The 15,613-nt window shown below is 41.2% G+C and overlaps 1 protein-coding gene and 1 long non-coding RNA gene across 5 annotated transcripts; both read right to left on the bottom strand.

Moving 5' to 3' along the window:
• Window positions 1-3,454: 3,454 nt before the first annotated feature.
• On the bottom strand, window positions 3,455-5,196 carry LOC111231744. Its single transcript, XR_002665512.1, has 2 exons — window positions 4,945-5,196; window positions 3,455-4,027 (listed from the first exon to the last, which is right to left on the bottom strand). It is a non-coding gene; the product is annotated as an uncharacterized LOC111231744 (long non-coding RNA).
• A 547-nt stretch (window positions 5,197-5,743) lies between these two features.
• LOC111231740 (putative E3 ubiquitin-protein ligase UBR7) lies at window positions 5,744-15,017 on the bottom strand. Of its 4 annotated transcripts, XM_022758961.1 has the most exons (13): window positions 13,832-14,126; window positions 11,929-11,953; window positions 11,521-11,646; window positions 10,851-10,984; window positions 10,576-10,636; window positions 10,192-10,287; window positions 10,042-10,095; window positions 9,563-9,668; window positions 9,404-9,480; window positions 7,427-7,591; window positions 6,350-6,515; window positions 6,186-6,247; window positions 5,744-6,098 (listed from the first exon to the last, which is right to left on the bottom strand). In XM_022758961.1, the coding sequence occupies exons 3-13, from the start codon at window positions 11,635-11,637 to the stop codon at window positions 6,006-6,008; spliced, it is 1,131 nt and encodes a 376-aa protein (XP_022614682.1). In that variant the 5' UTR covers window positions 11,638-11,646; window positions 11,929-11,953; window positions 13,832-14,126; the 3' UTR covers window positions 5,744-6,005. The 4 variants fall into 4 exon arrangements, with proteins under 4 accessions (XP_022614682.1, XP_022614683.1, XP_022614681.1 ...); XM_022758962.1 differs by lacking the exons at window positions 11,929-11,953; window positions 13,832-14,126 and adding an exon at window positions 14,940-15,017; XM_022758960.1 differs by lacking the exon at window positions 11,929-11,953.
• Between the last annotated feature and the right edge of the window lie 596 nt (window positions 15,018-15,613).

The following is a 15,613-nucleotide window of genomic DNA, read 5'->3' as shown; positions in this document are numbered from 1 at the left end:
CCAGGGGTCCCCAAACGGAGGGGGACACCTCTCCACCTTGGCTCTCCCCCCTGGACTTTCCCCCACTACCAGAACCATCCGGCCCATCTCTTGCTCCCATCAACCTCCCGAACACCTCCCTCCCCCTTCCTACTACCTCCCCCCCCTCCCCAAACCTTCCCTCCTTTCTCTCCCTCCCCCACTACCCCTCCTCCTCCCCCAAGCCTTCCTCCTCTCCCCCTCCCTCCCCCTCCTTGCCTAACGGCTCTCCTCCATCTCTCCTCCCCCCTCTATCCTCCCAAATCCCCCCCTTCTCCTTCCTCCCTTACTAAACCCACTTCACCTTGTTCTCCTTCTCCTCCCCGACCTACTCCAACCCAAAAACCCGCCCATCCAGACCCCTGTACGATGGGGGGGACATCGGAGGACCCTGAAACGGTGACTCAGCCCCTGATCCAGCTGCCAAAAAGAAACCCGAGACGCCAGGTGAAAGTGGTTATCCATCCAATCCCTAAGGAATCCCCCTCCGAGCCTCCCCTTTCATCAAACAGTCTTCACAGAGAGCAACCACAGATCATCAGTAACGTTGCTCTACCCTGCAGTAACACCATTTCATCCTCTCCATCCACAAAAAACACCACACCACACCAACAGCAGAGGGAGCCAGAGCTGTCTGCCACAGAGCCCTGTGAAAGAGAAAAAACCACTGAGGTGGATAATGACACGATGATGACGGTTGAAAAGATGAAAAGCAAAAAGCTGATTTCCTCCTCAACGTCTGAGTCATCCACCTCAAACTCTAACAGGGCTTCTGTGGCTCCACCTGGCCCCCCAGGGCGCCCAGAACCACATACACACCCACATACATTTAGAAAACTACAGGAATGGTCGTTGGAGGTACAGAAGTAGACCCTCATTATGAGGGACTCCAACCTGTCACGCATCCCACGCTTCACTAATCCAAACATTCAGATCAACAGCTATCCTGGAGCCACATTTCATCACATAAACGCAATATTAAAGAAATTCACACCTCATCATAATACAAAACATATAGTAATATCTGCAGGACTTAACAACTGCCTGCAAGAACAAGAAACCACAACCACCTGGAAACAACTGCAACAGCTATTGAAAACCTGCCACACCATTTTCCAAATGCAACCACTTACATCCCTGTAATAAACTTTTCCCACAGGTTGGAGTCCAAAAAACAGGAACTTCTCACCAAACTGAACAGTATTATAACCAACAAATGCACCTTCCTTTCAGAAATAAACCCGCTTCTTTTCCAGACCTGTCCCAAGGACACAGCCACACTCATCTTCAATTACTGGTCACAACAATTAAACTGGAAACGGGGGGGGCATTGTTCAAACACAACCCCCCTCAACTCTAACATTACTAATCTCTGTTCTACACTCTCCTTAACAGCCGCACAGCTGGAGATACTGGAAAAGGGACTCACATTCATACCTACACCCAAACCTCCAACCCGGCCGGAGCTCAGGGGGCACCTCCATGTCTTCCATAATTTTTTTTTATGTGTGTACTTATTTAACTATGATTTATCAATTTCAATTATTTATATATTTAACTAACGGCTGGTACCGTTTAAGTTTTTATTTTATTGCATGCCCTACCTTTATAGCACTTTTTATTCACATGGAGAGGAGTAATATTATTTTAAAAGATCGAAAGAAATAAGAAATGGAATATAAGAGCTGCCTGCATTTTTTAACTTCCTTTAAAAATATAGGAACCCTTAAAAATTAAAAATTATTTTAAATAAAAAACACATAACAAATTAGGGAACTTATGTTTTATGACAATTTTTTCAATTTAATTTTTAACTTATAATTTAATGATATATTTTATCTATTAATGGCACTTAACCTTTTCTGTTAAAATTTAAAATTTAATTTATTTATCACATACAGATACCGCGAGCATGTAAGATGAAAACTTATTTTACTACCTGTGTTACTAAATTTTTAAGCACTTTTTATAGCACTTATATTACTTGATTTAGTGTGATTTTTTCCATACATTTTATATAAATTGCATGTCTCTTTTATATATTTTAATCATTACTAACCCTGTTTTGTCTTATTTTTATCCTAGTGCTTATATGTTTTAATAGCGGTATCTCTATGTTCCATATTTATTTTTCCTACTTATAATTCTATTTATTAATTGATTTCTTTTACATATTCTATTAACTTTGTGCTTATTGGAGAAATTGTCATTTTAACATATTTTATTCCCTTTTTATCCAACAGTCGGGAGAGTAAATGGCAGTCAGGAGAATTTTATAAAAATCAAACCTCCCGCTGCCTCCCTGTGTTGAAGGTCCATTCCCTGTCTTTTAATTTTTTTTACTTATTTATTTGTTTTTGTTTTTTTATTCTTTTATCAATCTTTTATTTTATTATATAATTTTGTTTTTACTTATTTAGGGATACTTTAACCATTCATAAATGGTTTTAATAAAAGAAAATCCCAAAGTGTTTTTTAACATCCATGATAAACTTGTGCCAGAGCTCCTCATAACACTCTTCAGAGTGTTGTGTTTTAACTCCAACCTAACCCTAACCAGGACCAGGACCAGGACCAGAATCACAACCAGGACCAGGACCTGAGACCTGAACTAACAAGACAAGGAATAACAACCTCAGTGGCCACAAATACCCAGGTGAAAATTACTAGTCTTAGCTGATTCAGAAAAAAATGTATTCAAGAATAACTCATTTGGTTTCCATCACTTATAACACTGTTCAATATTTCCATGATTATGAATGAACATTTCAGTCACACTGACTCGTCAGACATCAACTACTTCTCTCCTCTCTGCAGCAGAAACTCTGCTGACATTAACTTTACCTGTTTTATCTGTATCACATGTTCATAATATTTTGTTCATCATCAGACAAAAGAAACTTGATGATAATTCATCTTCTTATTTAGTTTATTCTTAGTCTGAATTTAGTCAGTAAAAATTAGTTTTGTTTTTATTCTGTTCTAGTTTGTTATTTCAACGTGTTGAATTTCACTTTATGACATCACTGTAACGGAGTTCACCTGCATGTGTCAATGTTTCTTCTCATATTAATATGTTATTCATGGTTCTGATGACGATGATTAACAATTATTACTATGTCACTTGAACGAGCTCATACCTGGACAGGTAAACCAGAGATACTTGAACCAAGTGATAATCTGCTTCATAGTACAGGTTATCAGGTTTAGTTAAACCAGATTAAGGGAAATTATCCAGAATATGTTGATCCTTGTTCATAGTCCAGACCTCTAGTGACTGCAGGCTGATGAGAAGTGGAAACAGTTGAGAGGACGTCAAAGGCAGAGAGATGAATAAAAGATGACCTGTGAGCTGTGAGAGATATTCAGGGAAAATGTATTGTTTTATTCTGTTGTAGACTGTGGGATATGGTAAAGAGGAGGATGAAGATGAAGGTGTCTTTCTCAGGTTTAATGAGTTTGTCTCTGTGGGAAATTATGTTCTCAAACAGGAAGTAATTAACTGTGTAAAACCAGCATAAGAAATCTAAACAAACAGAAACATCCTGCTCAAACACAAACACACAAACTCCAGCTTTTATTTATCTTCACATACTTCCTGTTTGGTCAGAGTCAGATTTGAACCAGAGAGAAGCAACAATAGCAAACATATTTTGTTTTACTAAACGAAAACAAGATGAGGAGAAAAACAGACTGCTCTTGTTTTAAAAGTACAGTTAGATGTCATAATAAAGTGTTTATTGATTAAAGTTCAATATTGTCAATTAAACTTGGAATCTATTTATCCAATACATTTATTGATTGAAATTTAAAATATATTGACAAATGGACATCCAGTTGTTGGTATTGAGGAGGAGGAAGAGGAAGATGATGATGAAGATGAAGGTCAGGTCCTGGGACTCTGTTGAACCTGTTTGGCCCTCTGTCGGTACTGTGGCAGGTGATGAAGAATCCAGGCAGCTGGAGTCAACATGGCAGCGGCAAATACCAACATGACTAAAAAACTTTGCTGTCAAGACAAAAAACAACCAATCAGAGACGAGATCTGAAACGTCACAGGACAGAAACTGACAAACATAGAATGGACAAAACAGATGAATTCAAACATTTGTGATTTGATCAATAACCATATCTTGATTTGATTGCTTTGATAATATTGATCTTTATTTAGTTTCAGTACAGGGTTAGGGTTAGTGTACTGTATCCACAAACACGTTGACATGTTTGACCTGATGCTCCTTCATGTTGTTGGGTTATTGTTGACCAGCTGTTGTCAAGTCAGTCAATTTTTATTTGTATAGCACCAATTCACATCATAAATTATCTCAAGGCACTTTCGAAATAGAGCAGGTCTAGACCTTCTCTTTATATTATTTACAGAGACGTAACAAATCCCACAAAGAGCAGAACTAGGCTGCAAGAAAAGACTTCCTTTTAACATCAAGCAGAACTGGACTCAAGGTGGGCGGAGCCATCTGCCTCGACAGGATGGGTTGGAGAGAGAGAGAGAGAGATCACAGAGGAAAAGAACAAGAACGTACAATGATAGCAATATTAATAATAGTGAGAGTAGCAGCAGTAACAGCAATAGTAATGTAATGGTAACTAGTGCTCCTGCTGATAGAAATAGTAATGGCAGCTAATTGTTGACTAGCTGTGATCAGAGGCTGGATCACAGCCTACTGTGTTTTAAGTATTTCTGGTCACATTAGTATGTTCAGATGTTTCTATTTGTTCCCTCAGAGGAGCAAACAAACAAATAACATGAATGTCATTTTTCTGTTGAAGCTGCAGCTGCTGTGAAATGAGCGTCACTATAAAAGCTTTTTAAATACTCATCATCTGACACACCTGAACCTGGTTTTTATAGACCAGAATCTGATTCCGGTTTTTATGGACCAGTTTAGTTATTAGTCTGAGACTCACCGCGGCTCCGATCTTGTTCCTTGGAGGTTTGCTGTAAATCATCTTCCTTGTCTCCTGCAGGATTTCTTTTGGACGAGTAAGTGTTGATACTGAAAGGTTTCCCATCATCATCCTCAGCGCCCCACTCACCATTGTCACGGTAACAAACACCTGCTCACTGAGAAACACCTGACTGATTCTGATTGGCTGTTGTTTAGTCCCTGATTCTCAGTTTGAGATGTTGATGTTTGATGTTGATGTGTTCAGTTTGAGCTCCTCTGTCAGACTGAGGCTGAATCTAGAGGGGAGCAGGACGGGGAGGGGTGGACAGGATAGGACAGAGAAGAGGAGGGTGATGATTGGACAAGTACAAACAGCTGACTAAAGTTGGTTGATGATATGCAGATGAAAGTGAGCAGACCAGAAACAACAAACATGAATTTATCAACGGGATCATCTGAAAACCTGAAGAGCAGCTGCTCTGAAAACAAAGAGCTGACAGAGGAGAAGAAAAGGACTGAATGAACGTGAATGAGTGATGTGAGGGAGGATGAAGACTTAATGTTAGTGTTTGATGTGTAAAAACAGACATGCAGGTTCGACTCTGTTCAGTATCAAAAACATGAGCAGAGACAGCTTGATGAAGATGATGATGAACAAACAGAGGTGGAGACGAGCTGCGACAGTCGCTGCTTCAGTTTTATTCGACTTATTTATGCATTTATCTATTTATTTACAATCTCACAATGACTCTAAACAGCTGTGCAGAAGTTTAATGTCCATCAGATTTAAAGCTACAACAATTAAAAATGAGCAGATGTCATGTTGGTGTTGTGGTTCAGTTTTATTGGTTTTCATTAAAAAGGAAACACAAAGACAACACAGACATTAATGTTGGTGACCTTTGACCTCTGAAACAAATAAACTGAGGATAAAAACTTTAAAATGTCCAGAAAACCCACAAACATCAGCTGATCGACAGGAAACATCACAGGAAATGATGTAAGACAATCCCAGTCAGGAGATCAATGGAAGGTCAGTGGTCATCACATGGTTAGCTGGAGGTCAAAGGTCAAAGGTGATCAGGTGCAGTAGAAACGTCCAGCGTCGACTCGTCGTCTCTTGCGATTCTGCTGCTGCTCAAAGAACTGACGGATGTCATCAGGAGTCACAACCTATCAGAAAACAGCGCCACGTGTAATCAGTCAGGTAGGCAGGTCAAAGGTCAGCAGCACAGAGGTCATGTTTTGGGTTAAACTGACCTTTCCTTCAGCTGCGAATCTCTGCAGGAAGTCCTTCAGTTCAGTTTTCATGTCGTTGTATCCTGAAACAAACAAACTCACATGAGACAAACAAACACAAACACAAACACAAACATGGCTGACAGTTGCAGAGTTGTAGTTTCATATGTAGTAGTTGTAGTTACCGTGGATGATCTCGAGTTGTTGGACCCGGTTCAGATTGTCCAGCGCCGACATCAGAGGGTCTTGTCCTTGTTGTCTTTGTTCGTTGTTCTTTCCTTTTTTCTCGTAGGCGAGGACGGTGTCCGACTCGTCCAACAGGAAGGACAGACCAGCTTCAGATAGACGCTCCTGAGGACAGACAGGTTAGTTGAGACGGATAAGTTACAGCGAATTTAGAGACTGGTAAGAGATACACAGGGATGAAACAGCCTGATCTAGTTCTCAGATGAATCATACACATATGAGCTATTTAAGTTAAAAGTTCAGTCTCTGCTAACCAAACCATGCTAACTGTTAAACAGCTAACCCGCTAACTGTAGCTGAAGACAGCAGTCCTTGTTCTGCTCTGCAGCCTCAGTGGGTTTGATGTAGCTCCACATGAACCAGTTCTCCACCTGAGAGGAACCAGAACCCCTGTCACCAGATGCAGTCAAAGACGGTGGACTTACAGTCCATCTGCAGAACCAGAGACTTGCTGCAAGAACATTGATGGAACAGCCACCAGGGGTTCTGGGATCTGGGTTTAGTATCTTGACCAAGGACACTTCAATACGCGGACTGGTGGAGCAAGGGTCAAACCATGATGAACCTGATTCCCTGCAGACAGGTAAGCAGGAAGCGGGACGAGCCGGGGCAGCAACCGAACTTTCAAATTAAAACCCTTACAATATCACCTCATAAATAAATAACTGTCCTGAATGAAAATTCCACATGAACTCAGCAGGATGTCTGATTGGTTGTGACACAATTTGTGAACAGAAGAGAGGATTGTGGTTGAAGAACAATGGCGAGCTGACAAACATCTGAAAGAAGCATCAAAGCAGAGGAACTTCCAGTCAGGACTTTCAGAATAAAACCAGAGCAAGCTCATCCTCCCCGACCTGCAGCACTGTATGTTTATCTCACTGGAGCCCATCATGTAGTTTCGTCACCACCAGCATGTTGTTCATTTCAAGTTCAACAGTCGTCAACAAACACATGAGCTCACAGTGACATCATCGGTGCCTCGGCCAACAGAGGGTCAGACAGGTGAGTGTTACCTGGCAGGTGTTACAGGAGCAGAGTTTGGAGCGCCATGCTGAAGGCCAGAACACAGCTCCTGATTGGACTCTATTCTGACCAATCCCCTGCAGTTCCTTCAGTTTGCAGCTAGGCTTCACCTCCTCACGGCTCCGCTTACTGCTGGGCTCGATGACATCATCGACCTAACAGATTATTGATCATTAGTTAATCACATCAGTCACAGTGAACAGTTGTTTTAGTGCAGATGTAAACAGACTGAACATTATACCATATACAGTAACAAATACTCCACATATACAGTACTGTATTTACTCGTATACTTTACTGTATATACAAGCAGTACTTCACGGTGATTATCAGGCTGCACTCTCCTGTAGACTGAACACAAATGACCCTCCAGGGTAAACGTGTTCATGACTCACAGTTCACCACTGAACCAAAGATCAATTTCATTATCAGTACTTGATAATTTATATTTCATTACAGACGTCTGTCAGTAATAAACTGATCTGTAAATACTAGTGGTGTGTGATACTGCATATTTTGGTATCGATCCGATACCAAGTAAATACGGGCCAGTATCACTGATACCGATACTGATACTTTTCAATAAATAAGGTGGATGCGTCATTGAATTGCTAAATCTCAATTAATTTTCATGACCTTAAGTGTTTTTCGTGATGTTTCCTTTTTTATTATTAAATAGTTAAAACCCAGGACAGAATTAGGACAAAGTTTATAATTAAATAGAAAATGCTTTATTATCAAAAATTTTTCAGAAAAATCTTAAATAAATAATGTTTTCTTTTGGATGGTTTTTTATGTTTATATAAATTGGTAGTGTTTCAACTATACCTGACTAGCTTTTTACAAATCCAACATTTTGCTGTTGTCTCGTTTTCGGCTTGAAAATACAGCCACGCGGCGCTCCTCTTCCTCTCTGCCATTCTTCTGGTGTATTTTCTCTGTGCGTGTGCTGATGAACCTGAGCCGGCAACTTGCTTGATTGTTTGCTTTGCGCGTCTAAGTCACGTCACGTGACTCACGTGACGGCGCAACATCTAAACACAAGAGGGGGGAGGGGAGCAAAGTGTGCCTGCTCTGCGCTGACACAGGAGCGGCGAGTCCGGCGACCTGGCTGTTTCCTCTTTGCCGAAACCGCAGCATTGCAAACAAGAGCGGAACTTAAAGTAAAGAATCGATCTCACCAGGCTAGTATCGATCCGATACCGACTTGGTATCGATACTATTGATATTTGGATCGATCCGCCCAACACTAGTAAATACCTGACTAATCTGAGCATGTGCAGAAGTTTGAGCCAATTCTTTTAATTCAAACATGTTTTATTCTCTTTTTCATCCATTCAGCATGTTCAGATTTAGTAATTGTCTTTCAGCAGTATTATACACCTGTGGTTACTATGGTAACGCAGGTGTATCCCAAGCCTCAACCTCTGAGGCTGAAAAATTAAGTCAACAAGGAATAACCAGAAGTGACCACTAGAGTCTGGCTCCAACAGTGAGTCAGTCCCCATAGACTCCCATGTTAAAATGTCCAACTTTACAGCAGAAATAAACATGTTTACAGCCTGGTACAAAAACTGTTTTGGTCTCTAGAGCTAATTTCCTCCTTCATGACACCTGTTTATATAACTCACCTGTTTACATTTTATTAAGGACTACAGTTATGGTGAATTGAGGGTGTGGCCTCTTTGAGTGACAGGTGGGTGAGCGTATGCTTGCCACAAACAGGCGCCACACATGCCCCTCCTCTTTGACCATATCTGGATTAGCTGGGCGTTAGGGGCGGAGTCAGGTACTGGCAAGATGGCAACAGTAGAGCGGCTCACTCTGAGCTTCAAAACCGCTCTTCAGAAACCTGTGGGTGACGTCACGGAGGCTACATCCATCTTTATTTACAGACTGTGGTGAATCCAAATCATTTCTGAAGGATAAAAACAGAATCGTCAGTTTCACCTGTTTAACCCTCTCACCTGTTCTTCTTTGTTGGGAACGTCTGTGTTTGAATTTCCTCCTGTTTCCTCCTTCACCTGTGCTGCTACACCTGGAACTGCACAGGAAGTACATCACACACAGGAAGTTCATCGTACACAGGAAGTACATCACACAGCAAGTGTAAGCCGATTAGTTACCTGCCAGGTGAACAGAGTAGGTCCAGAGGAAAGGGTGTTTGTTCATACAGGACTCACAAATCATCTCCTGCAGCTCCACACAGTCTGGAACCACACAGCCCAGGTGCTGCAAACACACAGGTACAGGCATAGGTGAAGGCGCAGGTAAAGACACCTCACCTCTGACGTGAACCAAAATAAACGTTGAAAGAAGCGAAACCATGAGACTTTGATGTCACAGCCAGGAGTACAGGATGTAATTCATATCACCTGGTACACCTGTCTGTTGGTTACCGACAGAGGTGAAGACATTTTCTGTTGACTGAGATCTTGTCATGCAGAACATCTTAGGGGGTAAAGGTGATTTTTGCTGTCACAGGTAAAGAGTCATGCTGTTTGTCTGGGCACATTAGCCCTCTCTGTGGCTAACTGTTAGCACTGATAGTCTTTACAACAGGTGTACTACTGCTACCCATGTCAGGTACTGTCTGTGCACTCACCCTGCCGTGCAGCCAGTCCTCACACACCACACACTGAATCATCTCGTCCTCCACCTGGAGATAAAACCAACCAATCACAGAGAGACACAGCTTCAGTAAAGACACCAGAGTACACCTGGTGCTCAGGTGAAGGTCAGGTGTGTGTCTCACCTGGTCGTCTGGGTCTGGATAAGGCCGGCTACAGGTACAGTAAACTCCAAAGAAGTTATGACTGTATTTATTCAGACTGTTGACCTCATCTTTATCCTGAAACACACACACACCATGTAGTCTTTATGACATAGTGAGGACCATCTGCTTACTTTTATTCTGAAGACCTTTAGAAACATCCTGCATAAACAACATAAACATCACTTTAACAATCAAAGCTGGCGGCTGTTAACAACCATCTGGAGGCCTGACAGGTAATCTCTACACACCTGTACACACCTGCAGCGTTTCTGTTTTATGGCACCAGGTGACAGATTAGTCAAGTCACGTTTGATCAATCCTGAACTCTGTTGCTGTTTATCATTACATTCAATGTGAACTTACAGGGTAGAGTTTACACTGCAGCTCTGTGAACTTCCTGTTTCCACAGTCACAACGAAAGTTCCTGCAGAAAACACAGAAGAAGAAACGCTGAAGAAAAGTTTGATGTTTGTCAATATAAATATTATCATCTGTATAAAATCTGCTGGTGGTGATATGTATTAATATTAATACAGTATTAATGATGTATTGATACACTGATATTGTATTGATACCAAATTGATACTGTACTGATGATGTATTGATACTGTATTGATGGTCTACATATTACTGCTCACCTCTTAGTGTAGAGTTCGAAGAGGTCATGACCTTCATGACATTTATATGAACACGCCAAACACACTCCTGCTGCCTCTCCTCCCTTTGGTGTACAGGTGTTGCAGGCGTAGAGAGCCTGGCGCTTCACATAGCCCTGCACACACACACACACACACACACACACCCACACACACACACACACACACACACACCCACACACACACACACACACACACACACCCACACACACACACACACACACACACACCCACACACACACACACACACACACACACCCACACACACACACACACACACACACACAGCCCCCCAAAATTAAGTCGCCAGGGGAATATTTTAGTCGCATTTGGCGAGTGGCGACCGTTAGTTTACAGCCCTGCATGTACATGCATAAACACACTCAAATGTGTATATATACAGAGCTCCTCTCAGGTTTAAACACATATCCTCACACGTTGACCCCTCTGTAATACTAAAACTACTACTACTACTAATAATGATGATAATAGGATGCTGCTGCTCCAATCAGCTGGTCAGTGTGTTGCTACTGAGAATTCACAGTTAACTCTACTGTACACAGTATGTAAACAGTATAAATTATATACAATGTTCACATTATATAGTATAATTTTATTACTATAAAGTAAAAGTGTACACATAATGACTAACCTGAGGGTATGAGCAGTGATCTGAGTCACTTCCTGCCAAAACAGCTGAAGCCTCTTCCTCCAACTCTTCATCTTCCTCCAAAACATCAACCAAGGACACCGTCTGCTCCTCACACATGTTTATACTCTGACAAAACAAATAAATAAAAACAGTCAAACTAACCAGAGGCCTGTACTACGAAGCAAGTTCAACATACCCAGGATAACTTTTACTTAACTGAACCTAACGTTGACCGTCCTGATCACCTGTACTACGAAGCAGGTTATCACCTGGCTCAGTTAACCCTGGGTTTACCTGTCCAGGTACAAGCGCCTTCATGTGAAAGAGGCAGAGTTGTTAATTATAAGCAACATGGTCTGAACCATGAATGAAGTTCTTAATAATATGAGAAGAAATGTTGATACTTGCCGATAAGATCGGTAAAAGCAGCGTCCTAAAGTGACATTAAACAAGGAGAAATGTAACAATATGATCACATGACTGGAATAAAAAATATTATTTCAATGTCAAATATAATTTCTGTTAAAGTCAGACTAAAGATATATTGTAATAAGTGAATTAATTATCTTCATGTATAATTTTCACTCTTCAGTCTGATGATGAACAAACTGTTCTGAACATGTGATACAGAGAAAACAGTTAAAGTTCATGTCAGACTGTTTCTGCTGCAGAGGAGAGGAAGAGGAGAGGAGAGGAAGAGGAGAGGAGAGAAAGAGGAGAGAAAGAGGAGAGGAAGAGGAGAGGAAGAGAGGAAGAGGAGAGGAAGAGTAGAGGAAGAGTAGAGAAAGAGGAGAGGAAGAGGAGAGGAGAGAAAGAGGAGAGGAGAGGAAGAGGAGAGGAGAGAAAGAGGAGAGGAAGAGGAGAGGAGAGGAAGAGGAGAGGAAGAGGAGGAGAGGAAGAGGAGAGAAAGAGGAGAGGAGAGGAAGAGGAGAGGAAGAGGAGAGGAGAGAAAGAGGAGAGGAGAGGAAGAGGAGAGAAAGAGGAGAGGAAGAGGAGAGGAGAGGAGAGGAAGAGGAGAGGAAGAGGAGAGGAGAGGAAGAGGAGAGGAAGAGGAGAGGAGAGAAAGAGGAGAGGAGAGGAAGAGGAGAGGAAGAGGAGAGGAAGAGGAGGAGAGTAGTTGAAATGTTCATTCTAATGATGAAATAATTAACAGTGAGACTAATTGTTCTAATCAAAGACATCAGAGGTTCAGGTTTCTCTCCAGTCGTGTCACAGAGTTTCCTCATGTTGTTCTGAGCTCAGTGATGAAGAGGAGAGTAAAAGCTTCATCACTGGCAGGAATCCTGTCGCATAAAGGATCTTTTTTTCAATCAAAATGAAGCTACAGTTATATTTATAGTTATTTTATATATTTATTAAACGTGATAAACTCTCCATACATTTTAAGAAGCTTTGTTTTAAAACCAGAGACACATGGAAAGACTCAAACAGGAAAACTATTCAATTGATTTTTTATATTTTATATCTACTGCTTGTTATTATTGATCATTTAATTGTACACTGTTTTGTCCCTGTCAGGATCCTGTAGGACTGAGGACTCAGTTTTTCCAGTGATCTGATTGGTCAGTAGTTTGGCTGTTGACAGGTTTTGATCTGATCCTCTAAGTTAACCTGCGCCAAAGCAGGTTAGGAGTTCAGTGTAAGTTACGATGGTGATTTACCCCGGTAACAAGTGAACCACCTTCGTTAACTCCATAAACTTAAATCCTGCTTCATAGTACAGGCCTCAGGTTCATCACAACAACAATAGTAAACATGTAAACAGTAACATGAGACACAGAAACTGCACAGCTGGATCAATACTGTCTCTACTGTCTCTGTTATTGAAGTAAATACAATGAAACAAACAGTGCCTCAATCTCTGTCCCTCTCTCTCTCAAATTCAAAGGTGCTTTATTGACATGACAGTTTTAGAAAAACATTGTTGCCAAAGCATCGAAATACAACAAATAACACCAACGTAATATACATGTTCTACATGTATATACATGTATATTTACAGTATATAATTTGCGTGTGTGTTGTTGTGGCCTGTTGATCTGCCCTGTCTCCTTCTATTAGTTTCAATGATGAGTTTCATTGAGTTCACTGAAATGTGGAAATAGAGAATTGAACTAGTCAAAGTTTCAGTTTCTAACTCTCTTTCTGAGGCTGATTATTAAACACTCTAAAAACGTCATCGATCAGTCTGATCAGCAACCGATCGATCAGCAACCAGTGAGCATCAGTTAGCCTCCTCTGTAAACACCACTCTCTCCGCTCCGTGTTAATGCTAATGGTGTTAGCTCTGTGAATAAAAACACAAACTCACCGAATGGAGTCGAACTGCGCCCGGACCGGAAGTTTTCCCAGACAGTTTACACGGTCTAATCCGACTGTAAAGCGGGAAACGTATCAATAATAATCAATAATCAGCTCCGTCTGATGCTCACCGGATCGGATCTTTGTCGTCAAACTGCTAGCTTCTGCTAGCTGATGACAACTTCCGGTTCACTTCCGTTGGTTGTATTTGGCGGCAATATGGGGGCAGAGGTTAACGAGTAAAACGACGAAAATAAAAACGATAAGCAGTAAAAACTTCAATAGAGTCTAAATGCGACGGAAAACAAACTAATGACGTCAGGATTAGAATATAACTACGTGCTGACGTGAACAGCGGCTCTGTGGTGCGTTCAAATGTCTCAAGATACCCCAGTCAAAATACTCCATTATTCCCCTGGTAAAACTAAACACTGATCAGTCTTATAGATAACAGATGGACTAGAGGTCACAGATCGATGTTCTGATCAGTTTTGTTAATATTTTGTGACGTAAAAACTGTAAAAATAAATAATAATGTTTTCAAAGTCTTTCTACGAGCTAAAGTGTGCTCTCATAATATTATATACTATATAACAACAACAATAATAGTGATAACAACAATAAGGAAAAACAACAACAAAGACAACGAGATAAAACAGTCCTGGAGCAGTCTGAATGAGTTAAACCATAAAGCGTACTTTACGTAGGGTACTTGAAGGCAGCAGATAGCGCGTGATGACGAAACTGGAGTACGTAGTAAAGATGGCGGGCGTGATGGTATCGGCAGAGCTGAAGTTCCGAGATGGACAGAGAGAGAAAATTTGCATTAAAGTACAAAATGATATGAGTTCTCTCATCCACGGAATAAACGATCTGAACGTGAACGTCTCACGGCTTCTCAGTGAGCTGGTGGAGCTGGAAAAATCCCGCGGAGACTGCGTAGGTGAGTAACCTGCTGCTTACTATGAGAGCTAACGTGTTCTTATCATTCTTAAAGTGGTTGTTTGGAAACAGCTGCAGTTTCATGTCTTTTATTAACTTGTCTGTTCAGGTAAACAGCTCGTTTTTAAAACAAACTTACCTGTCAGAGCACCTTTTATAGTGGATTTTAGATTCACCTGTTTTACCTGCTGCAGCTGAGGAAGATGAGGAGGACAGTGATGAAGACGAACCAGAGGATCTTCAAAACTCTGAACTACAACCTCCAGCTAAAAGATCCAAGACGTGAAACCCCTGAGGACTCTCTTTGAGACAGGATGACATAATTTTACCTGTTTGAACTGAAGATGCTGATGTCAGGTGATCAGTCACATGACTGAGTAGAAACCAATTAAAGCTTACAGTTTTGTCTCAGGTAAAGACTAAAATAAAGTGGGATTTTTAAAACTCATTAATCACACTCTTATCAGTCGTCATTGAACCATAATCAGTTCATGGTGGAATCGTCATCTCTGGCTGGTACACTGAATCTAAAACCAGTATGAACCAGTTCAGTTACTGGAAGTCATCGTGATAAGAACTTTCTCAAATGACAGAAACCATCTTCAGGAAGAATTTATTTGACATTTCCTGTGATTTGATAGTTTGGTCCATGTCCCATCTGCTAACGAGGAGAGGGCAGGGGTTATGACCTATACTGAAGGCTGCCACCAGGGGGCGAGTGATAAGATGTTTTAGCTTCACTTTTAGGGAGCTGTGATGTCATTCATTGTTATATAGTCATTGGTGAGGACAGGAAGGGACGACAGTCCACCCAAATTACAGGAAACATTTGGTGTTTGGTTCACAGGTG

The sequence above is a fragment of the Seriola dumerili genome, unplaced genomic scaffold (assembly GCF_002260705.1).
Source record: "Seriola dumerili isolate Sdu_G_001 unplaced genomic scaffold, Sdu_1.0 BDQW01000312.1, whole genome shotgun sequence".
In the NCBI taxonomy this organism is placed as follows: domain Eukaryota; kingdom Metazoa; phylum Chordata; class Actinopteri; order Carangiformes; family Carangidae; genus Seriola; species Seriola dumerili.
Note: the sequence above shows the minus strand (reverse complement) of the source record. Positions and strands in the feature narration are given on the sequence as shown.